Genomic DNA, 10,859 nt, shown 5'->3' with positions numbered 1-10,859 from the left:
ACCTGGTGCCATGTGACTGTTGCCTATAATGGCTTTTGCTATTCTAGGTCTCTTGTGGTTCCAAATGAATTTTTGGATTCTTTTTTCTAGTTCTGTGAAATATAGTGTTGGAATTTCAATTGGCATTGCATTGAATGTATATAGCAGTTTCGGTAGTATGGCCATTTTCACTATGTTGATTCTTCCTACCCAGGAGCAGGGGATATCTTTCCAGAAAATGGATACATATTGAAGATATACTCCTAAGTGAAATAAATAAGTCATACATGTGTAAATACCGAATAGTTTCCCTGGTGTGAATAATATGTAATAATACAGAAGATCCTAATAAGATTACTGACATTCAGAAATGGGAAGAAACGAGCTAAAGGTGTAGGGAAGGTGGGATGGGTAGGGGAAGGGTAATAAGGGAAAAGAAAAAAACGTGAGATAATGAAAAGATGAAAATAAAGTGTTTGTAGATGGGGAGGGGAGGAGGGGGTGAAGGGAGGGCAGGGGTAAGGGGAAAAAATGAGAACCAAGACCTGTCATGTAGAGGTACAAGATCCCAACAATGAATGTAACTGTACTGTATCCCTAAAATGTACCAATAAACTCAATTAAAGCTGAAAAAAAATTCACAGCAGCACTAACATGAAGGAGGTAAATCAAGTGTTTCTTACTTTGAGCTGTAGTCGAACCCTGGCCAAAAAGAATTTCCAGCAGTTTTCCCTGGAGTCCACCACGCCCAGAGCATGAACTTCATTACGAACTCCAGAAACTATCTTGTCCACGTCTTCCTCACTGAACAGATCCGGGATTTCTCCTGCCCGCAAAAGAATGAGCAGAATTACTCAAAGATGACTGCAATTTAAATTTTAGGTATGACTTTCTAATGTTTGAAATGTTTTAGAAGACAAAAGTTCAGCTTAAGTGAGACGAATCTGAAATTAGAAATGTCATTCTCTTCTCTCTCTCGCTCTCTTTTTTTTTTTGCATTCAGAAGATACACAATACAATGAGACTGAGCAATGGTGAACAGACCATGAGCCCGTCTAGGTAGGAATAACATTGACTCCTCTCCGAAGGCCTCGTGGAGGCATTTCTCATCCATAGGCAGACCAAGCAATACACCTCAAATTAGTTAGGTTTATAGGTTTCTCCCCAAGGACTGCCCCAGCATACATCTCAGAGACAAATTATCTCCTTTTAAAGTTCACTGAAACTACAGATAATTTGTCATTGGGGAAGATCTTTCAAGAACTGTGTTGGTTTAATCACCTGACACCAGCAAGTCATTAATCAGCACGAGAAAGCTCTCATCTAGAACGTGGGCATCTGTCAGCAGGAACGCGGTGGGCATGTTCTTGGCTCCTATTCTGATGTACAAATTGGCAAGATCTACCTGTAAGGAAAGGAGGCCATCACTCATGTTTTGTTAAAATGCTGATGCGATGCTGGGAGTATGCACATGGGTGCCGGGAAGAGTCGAGGGAGTAACTGCAACTCGATAGCAGCGCCCTGTGCCTTTTCCTCCCAGTGACCTGCTGCAGGGGAAAGCAGCGTGACATCATCTGCACTTCTGGCATATAATGATGAGTGTCAGCCTGTGGCTTAATGGAGCGGAGGGATGAAAACGAAGTGCTGATGGGTGACAACTCCCTCCTAATAGAATGAAATGAATTCGCCTGTGCCTTTGTCAAGTACCACAGCGGAAGGGAGTTCTCTGCTCATTGCAACTTGGATTGTTTATTTCCCGGAGGAGAGGTTTGGTTAACTTATTTGGTTATGACAAGTAGTTTAAAAAGGTTAAAACAGCACTCAGTGAAACCTGTAAATATTACATTGTAAACAGTATTGTGATTAAAAATAAAAAATTCACAAACACAATAGTTTCTTGAATGCGATAGTCCCACTGTATTTTATTCTCATATTCTTATCCCAAGGGGTTAGAAAACTACTTGTATTTATAAATAAAGTGTGCTTTTTCCCCTTTTTCCCCCATATCATACAGGAACACTCATAGTATTGTTGAACACCCATTTTGATTAATACAAAGTAAAAATTTACATATATAAACAAATATTTAATAAAATATTTTCTGAGTCTGGTTTATATTATTAATCATACAAAGATTTATAAAGCTTATTATGACTAATTTGACCATGTAGGCAGACCAGCTAAAGGTAAACAGCTCGTCTAAGGAACATGCTTCCTTCTCCTGTTAGGGAAGCCTTGGCCAAACGCAGGAGTCACGGGACAAGGAGAGCGGCCAGCTTATGCTCTGTGCACCAGACCAGGGCTTAGAAGTAGAGCTGACCCTCCACACCCACAGACTCAACCAATGGCAAATCGAATAAATTTGGGAAAAAACAACTGCATCTGTATTGAACATACAGCGATTTTTCGGGTCATTTTTTCTGGAACAATACAGTGTAACAACTATGTATACAGCATTTACATGGTACTGGGTATTATAAAGAATGTAGAAATGACAAGGTATACAGGAAGGTATGCACAGATTATATGCAAATACTAGGCCATGTGCTACAAGGGATGTATGCATCTCCAGTGTTGGGGATCCAGGCAGGCCTGGAGCCAATCTCCTAAGGATCAGTAGCTATGACCACTGTCCGGCAAGCTTACTCACCCGAAGGTCTTGGATCCTATAGCCTGTAGTCAGAGTGATCTGAAAGACCTCAAGGCTGCACATGTGAGCTGCCAGTCTAGACAGGCTCTGCTTGCCGCTGCCTCCAACTCCAATCAGGAGAGCGTGGCCTTGAGGGGTTCGGAGGATTCGGCTGATGCGACACCTAGTGAGACAAAGGCATCCACCACGACGTGGTATATAAAACGCTCTGGTACTCTTTTTCTTTTGATTAAAAATTTACAAACGTAACTCCAATTTTTATTGGAAACTTTAGTCCTTGTTCATATGTTTGCCTATCAAAGATGCTGCCAATTTCTCTGCCCTTGAGCTATGTGTCTAACGAACTCTCCCAGGCTTTTAACAATTTGGACTCAATGTTTTATCACTTCCATACTTTGAAATCTATATGAGGCTTTGTTAGTAGGCATCAAAATTTCTGATTAGAAGATCCTTATTCCACATCGGCATCCAAGTGCAAAGACATCAAGGGTAAATACTTATGCACCAGAAATATATGCTCTGCCATTTCTTGGAAAATATGCATCTGTTTTGACCAATAGACATATTCATGAAATTCAGTCATGTGAATGAAACACTTGCCTCTTAGTCACTGCTCACATCCTTCACATTAAAGCCTTCCCCATGCGGACAGTATTGTTTAATAATTTACTGAAAACAGTGATTCAAAAAGTTAAGTTTCCATCAAAGCCAACAAATTCCTCATTATACAGTATCCAAGATATGATGAATGCTTAAACTACTGATATCACTGCTATGTCTTTCATTATGAATAAATCAGCTTTAACATTAGTGAAATATGGGTTACACTGAAGAAATGTATCTCAGTTATATTATAAATATTAAGAAAAATCTGCCAAACAAAACGTAAGCATAGAGATATTTAAGGGTAAAAAATGGGATGACACTGTTTGCCTGAGGTTGCTTTTCTGAAATAAACTTCCATCCCTGAATGATCCATGTAGATACTTGTTTTAAATAATGATTTTGAAAAAAAAAATGAAGTCATGGTCACTTAATCAGGACAAGCTCATGTGAACATTTTCCCAAAACATCCAGTTACTGAAAAGACAGGATATTTTACACACTTGGTTGTCCCATTAAATTTTACTTCACATGGGTCAGGGATTTAGCTCAGTGTAATTGAGCCAGCCTTACAGGCTCCAGGTCCTGAGTTCAATCCCCAGAATAACAACAACAACAACAAAAATACTTTACGTGAGCCCACAATGAAACAGCCTTGGAAAGTGACAGCATGAGAAACTGCACACTCCAAAGCCAAGTTTGCACTTTATTTTAATGTACACTTTGAGGCTTTACCTCATAAGATTTGCTAAGTGGTAATGTTCCTTTCTCCGACACCGTAGGACATGATTACAAATCATCTGTAATGCTGATTAAATCAGATTGGAGTTCATAATCCCTGATCAAAGAAACAGTTTCACCTGTTAGGCCACTGAAATTCCATGTTGAATGATTTTTTTTTTTTTGTACCAGGGATCAAACTCAGGTCCTTGCGCTTGTGGGACAGGTGGCAGAACCACTGAGCTAAATCCCCAGCCCTGATGAATGATTTTTTGAGAAAGCCCTTTCCATTACTGTCAGGAGTTTCATGTAAGCCATGGCACATTCAGGGACTCAGTACATACGAACCAACCAGGACAGTGTTAGCAATAACTTGCTGAGCACCATACTCATGGATTCTAATTTAAACTCTCTTTGTTTGTGTAATCAGGGGATCACTGAAGTGGGATCAGTAAAACCCTCAGTGCTCAGCATGCTCATCAGAAATGATCTTGAGGAAGGTGCCAACATTTTACTTAAACACTGAAGCTAAACATTTTACAGAGAATTTCTAAAAACTGAATTATTCACATCTGTTTTTCTGTCTGGATTCCCTTCCTTCATTCTTCCTTCTTTTTAACGATTCCTTCATTTCCTTTTCCTCTCTTCTTTCCTTCCCTTCCTCCCCTTCGCCCTTCCTCCCTTTCCTTTCCTTTTCATCTTTTCCCACTGGCATTTATCACAAAGTTCTTGGGAGAGATGAGGGTGACTTGGACTGGGAGAACAGTACTGGATATAACGACATGATCCATTTTTCACCCTACAACAGCAATGGTGCACCATGTAAACTGTGCGACAGATTGTGTAATCCTCATAATCAAGTTCACCCAGCAGTTTATTGGTACACTCAGAATATTATCACGACGCCTTAACCTGGTTACAAAGAAATGGCCTACACGAGGAAGGGCAATCCCTGCTTCCCTACCCTCATCATAAATTTCTTGCCCTATTATTTTTCCTATGGTGCAGCCTCCCTTGATCCTTTTTACTGTTTCTCAATCATTTCCTCCTCAGAGCCACATGAAATCTGCTGCCTGCAATTTTCTATTTCAGATATTTTTGTAACTCTTGCTTTTATCATTTAGACGTCAGCTTAAATGCCAAGCTTCCCCATAGACACCCAGACCCTTGTCAGGACTCCAGATCCAGATTAAGCATCTCTTATTCAATAATCTGAAATTATAAATGCTCTAAAACCTAACACTTTTTGTGGAAAATTCCACATCTGAGCTCTCATGACAGGTTATAGTCGAAACACTAAAAATGTTGTATAAAGTTACCTTTGGGCAATGTGCATAAGAAAATAATATACATGTGGTGAATTTTTCTGATTAGACTTGGGCTCCATCCCCAAGAAGCCTTGCTTCACATATGCAAATACTGCAAAATCTGAAAAAAAAAAATCCCCAATCCTGAACACTTCTGGTCCCCAAAATCTTGGATAAGGAATACTCAATGTGTAGCTTGTTTCATAGAATCAGCCTATTTCATTTCGCAGAACAATTTATTACTTTCTGATATGTTCCTTGCTTATTCCCTTGCTGGTTTGTTCACGTCCTTATCAATGTCAGTCTGAAGCACTAACACACAAGCCTGTGTAGGGAAGGAACGGGGCTGCGGTGCTCGCAGCTGTATCCCCAGGACGGAGAACAGTGTGGATGGAAGGGTTGTAGCAGGCTGTAGATCCAGTATCATCTGTGCACAATGTGAGGTCCTGAGTCAAACAGGTGAGAGAGACAGTCTTGTCAGTGAAGTCTTGTCTCCCAGGATGACATCTTTCTTTTATTTTCTGCCAAGAAAACATGCCTTATTGTTTTTTTCCCCCTACTTTGCCCAAAGGCATTGAAACAGCTGGCCATGTTCCTGTTTGGCGCTCAACAAAATCTACTCAATACATGAATCAGTTTGAGTGCTATCTCAGCCACTTACCAACTATGTGATTCTGAACAGGTCATTTGTGTTTCTCTTTCTTAGTATTATGTAACAGGGCTGAAATTCTGACTGGATGTTATGACATCATAGGAAATAGCATGCGTATGTATGGTATGAAGATTGGATATAATTAACAGCAACATGTATATTTTAGTGATGCATGACAAGTAATAAGAACTGCTAGAACCTCAGAACAATCTAGTAAAGAACAACAACTGCATTGTGAGTCATTCTGGGGAAAAAAACAAATGGACCGGTGAACTCACACGTGTTGCATGGCATCTTCAAACAACACCAGATGCATGGCAGCATTGAGCTCATTGTAGGTACTGAGGGACTCAGTAAGAATCATCTTCAGTGCTTCCCAGTCCCTCACTGGCATGTAACATGGCTCCTCCCCGCCTTTAGCAAAGTGGCAGTAAACAAGGGGTTGCTGAAGCAGCACGTGACTGTTGAGACCCTACGGAGGTAGAAGAGAAACATGTGTGTCCCCGCCCAGAAAGATTCATCTTGAAAGAGGCAGGATGTCTGTCATGGCTTATATCTAGATGTCCTCTCAAAGCCTCATGTACTCACAGATGGGGCTTTTAAGAGTGGCTGGATCAAGGATGTGTGAATATGACTGTGTACTAACTAAATTAGTCCACTGATTGGTTTAGCATAGTTCTGGGTGGGGATAACAGGAAAGCCCACCCTACACATGGGTGGCACCAACCAACAGGCTTGCAACCTGAATAGAATAAAAGGGAAAGGGAGGCTTGCTGCTGGCTGCCTTCTGCCTGGTCTGCCAAGGACTGTTTCTCCTCTGTCATACCCCTGGTACCCTGCACTGGAGCCAGCTCACTATGGACTGAAACCTCTGCAAACTGTGAGCTAAAATAAACTTTTCCTCGCTGGGCATGGTGGCACACGCCTGTAATCCCAGCACCTGGGAAGCTGAGGCAGGAGGATTGCTGTGAATTTGAGACCAGCCTGGGCTACATAGTGAGTTCCAGGTCATTCTCAACTACATAGTGAGTCTCAAAAAAAAAACAAAAAAAAAAAACCCAAAACAAACTTTTCCTCCTTTAACTTGTGGGTATTGGGTATTTTGTATGAGCAATGAGAAAGTAACTAAGACAGTGTCTTTCAAGGGAAGAGCCTGAAGATCCTCTGTGAGCAGGCAGGCAAATGTTCTACGTTCAGACCTCATACACTCTGCAAACCAGATGCTGCAGGGAGCTTAGCTCCCTGTGATTCACTCACATCCTTTTCTAACTTTGGTCCCAAGACTAACTGGTGGAAGCTCAAGCAGTGACTTCTGACAGTCACATACTTACTTCAAAATATTTGTAAGCAGTTTCCAGTATTTTTTTCTGAAACAAGCCGCAGTCTTTTGTGTCTATCAGTTTGTCTCCATAAACACGGGAGGATTCATGAAGCCACAGGTGTATTAAATCATCTGGGCCTTTTAAACACTCAGGAGAAGCAAACAAAATTCCCTATGAAGCAAACGTGGTGAACATACTTTTAACTCAGAAGATTAGGACATTCCAAATAAGTAGCTCTTTAATATTTAACTCTGTGCTGAATTTAGCAATTTAAAAGCAATATAAACAAGAATATACGTATGTGTATACATATACAAGTAGAAGCATTTACCTTTTGACAAGTAACACTAAAACATTTATGATTATACTCACTCATTTTTGGGAATGCAACTAGGATTGCCTTTCAGGAGTCAGTTCAAGAACTAAATGCCACTGAGCCCTTGCAGCTATTATGTCCTCCAATGGATTAAAAGGACAAACAGCTAACATCAAAGTCACAGAATACAATGTTTTTTAAACTTTAAAACCCTGACATCAGTCAGATTAATCCATTCATGTGACAAATGAAAGACATAAAATCAAATGGAAATGTTCAAACCCACACTTTGTGGGTCGATGTCGAACTAGCACTGAAACACTTGAACTCCCATCCCCGCTCCACAACCCCCTTCAGTATCTTGGGTTCACACAGACCCACTGCTTATGAGCAGTCAGCTTGTTGTGCTCTCTTGGAACACAAAGAGAAGTGGAGAATTAGGCTGCAAAGGCTAAGACACAATTTGGAGATGGTAGGCGCAGCTGACAGGATGGAGGGAGCAAGCAGAAGCACATCCCATTTCATTCACAGCCTCTCTTCCCCTTTCTCCTAAAATTAAAACTCTGGCTTTAAACAATGCAATATTGAGCACAGTCTTTCTGGAAGGTTCTAGAAATATTCACATGAAAGATATGGTCCATGTGATTAATAAGCTATGGTCTAATTCTGTGCTATGCTTTGGTGGCATTTATGGAGTGGAAGAGAGTTGTAAGAATCCAAGGAAGTCCTGTGGCATTTCCTCATTCACCTCACAGAAGAACCTGAGCCCATAAATAACTTTCTAACTACCTTTTCTGCACAGGGAAGACCGCATTCGTTGGATCTGTTTTAATCTCTACCTTTCAGCTCCCTCTTTGGAACTGTCTATACATCCCAGATTAAACACTCTCCTTTTACCAGATAATACAATTTAGCTCAAGTGTTCTCCAAAAAATTGATGAGATAGAGCCTTGGTGACCAATGCAGTGGTGTAGGGAGTTACTGGACCTGTAAGAGAAGGCACCCAGTGGCAAGTCCTTAAGTCAATCCCTGAAAGGGACAGTAGGACCCTGGCCTCTTCCCTCTCTTTTACTTCCCAGCCATGAGGTAAGCAGTTTTGCTCCTTTGTGCTCCTGCTTTGACATGTTGCCAAGCAACGGGGACAAGTGACCATTTGCTGAAGTTTCTAAAACTGTGAGCTAAAATAAACCTTTTCTCTCTACAGATTGTTTATCTCAGGCATGTATTATAGTAACAGGAAGCTCACACATGGGTAAACAAGGTAATTTTTTCTGAGGGAGAATGTGATTTATAGCATATGTATTTATTTTTTTAGTACATGTATGCAGTATATAATGTTTACTTTCCTTGTGTGGGTTGGTGCATGTATAAAACACATCTTAATTTCTTTTTTTAACCTATTTTCCTCCCTCCCCTGGGTCTACCTTCCCATTTGAGAATGACCTATCTCCCTATTTCCTGTTATGTCTTTTATTTTGCTCTTTAACTCTGCATTTCTTATAAAAGAGAATCCATTGTGATTGATACTTAAGCTTGTATGTCATATTTATTTCATTTTACATTATAGTATCAAGATAGATCAATTTCTCTACAAGTGACTCAAGTTTATCTTTTTTGTGGCACAGTAGTACTCCATTGTGTCTAAATACATTTTCTTTATCCGTACATCTGTTGATGGACATACAGGCTGCTTCTAAGATTTAGCTATTATGAACTGTGCTGATAGAAACACGATCATGCATGTATCACTGTGATATGATGCTTTTAACTCTTTTGGGATGATCTCTAGAAGGTAAGATTCCCCCAGAAGGATGACAGGGTCAAATGGAATTTCTAGCTTTAGTTTTTTGAGGAATCTCAATTTTTAACATCAATACAAAAGGATCCAGCAATTTAAGAAATAATACTTTTCCCTTTAAATATTTGAAAATCATATACAAATGGTTACGGCAGAAACATGACCAATTATTCTTATCTGGCACTTTGAGCAAAGAAGGCTCTCAATTGAAGGAGTTCAAATTTCTGCCTTTGTTTCTATTGCCAAGTCATTCTTTGCCATCATCTGACTATCCCCCAAATTCATGTACTGAAATTTAATTGCCAGTGTGATAGTATTAAGTTGTGAGGCCTTTAGGAGATAGTTAAATTGTAAAGTGAACTCAAATAAAAGTTGACCCTTTTTGACCTGCCATCTCTTCTGTCCTGGCCCAAGGTACCATCACAGAATCACAAACCAGGCTCTCACCAAACATCAAACCACTGGGTGCCTTGATTGGCCTTGAAAATTTCAGCCTCAAAAATCTGTGAGAAATAAATGTTATAGCTTATGAATTACCTAGTCCCAGGTATTTTGGTACAGTAGCACAAAGAGTCTAAGATAGTAGCTAACCTGAGTGGCACAACTCTTCTCATTGACAAAAAGGGAATGATAAAACCCACTGTATTTACTTCAAGGAGTGTTTACGGTTATAAAATGAAAGAACACATCCAGAATTACAAAGCATGGCTTTAAACTTAAGTTCTACCAATCAATGGCATTAATATGGCTATAATTACTCCTCTACGCAAAAGCATAACACAGAGTAGTGGAGGTACCTGGAAGACATTGGATAGATCTCTCAGGTTAAAAACATAGTGGAATTTGACAGCTGTGGGTAAAAAGGTCCGTGTCATCATTTGATGGAAGGCTACTGTTGCCTGGATCAAAGAGGGGCCGCTGCTGAGAACTGACGGACCGAAGGCTCGGTGCTGGGAATGGAAGCTGAAGATCTGGCCATAGATGGTGTTTAGTGCATCCAAAGATGGAAAGTTGAATGCAAACACTGTGAAATGTCTCTGAAAAGAAAAACAAAAATTAGTATAAAATAAGGGCTTTAATCATACCAGAAAACTACAATCAAGGGTCTGATTTCTCATTCCTCCTATAACTAGGTCCATTTCCACAGAACTTCATGCCTGCTTTTCTGACATCAGGCTTGGCCAGGTAACCTGCTTGAGCTCACAGAATGAGATGAAAGTGACAGGAGCCGGCAGAGGCTAGCACATTTTCACTTGTTCACCTAAGCCTCGGACTTTCCAGGACCTTGAAATCCTTCGAAGGATGAAAGGTACAAAGAGCAGGGCCACAACGGCCCAGATGCTCCATCCAAAACCACGTCAGAGTAGCTGACACAGCCAACCCCCAGGCATTCTCAAGTGAGTCCCTCCAAGACCAACGGAGCACCTTGCTCACCTCCAGAAAACTCAAGCCAGGAACAACCATGGTGTGCTCCTGTTGCATTTATGCTGGTGATGGCTGTCATATATATAT

General features: G+C 40.5%; 1 protein-coding gene across 1 annotated transcript in view; it reads right to left on the bottom strand.

The window, feature by feature from the left end:
• The window catches only part of Dnah11 (dynein axonemal heavy chain 11), a 174,595-nt gene that overhangs the window by 127,628 nt on the left and 36,108 nt on the right, over positions 1–10,859 (bottom strand). Inside the window, exons 14-19 of the mRNA XM_033757147.1 lie at positions 10,145–10,384; positions 7,243–7,404; positions 6,190–6,383; positions 2,630–2,792; positions 1,261–1,384; positions 663–805 (exon numbers count right to left, since the gene is read on the bottom strand). Coding sequence (XP_033613038.1) covers positions 663–805; positions 1,261–1,384; positions 2,630–2,792; positions 6,190–6,383; positions 7,243–7,404; positions 10,145–10,384 — 1,026 coding nt within the window. The remainder of the gene's footprint in view (positions 1–662; positions 806–1,260; positions 1,385–2,629; positions 2,793–6,189; positions 6,384–7,242; positions 7,405–10,144; positions 10,385–10,859) is intronic.

This window comes from Fukomys damarensis, unplaced genomic scaffold, assembly GCF_012274545.1.
Source record: "Fukomys damarensis isolate Sample0158 unplaced genomic scaffold, DMR_v1.0_HiC HiC_scaffold_4, whole genome shotgun sequence".
In the NCBI taxonomy this organism is placed as follows: domain Eukaryota; kingdom Metazoa; phylum Chordata; class Mammalia; order Rodentia; family Bathyergidae; genus Fukomys; species Fukomys damarensis.
Note: the sequence above shows the minus strand (reverse complement) of the source record. Positions and strands in the feature narration are given on the sequence as shown.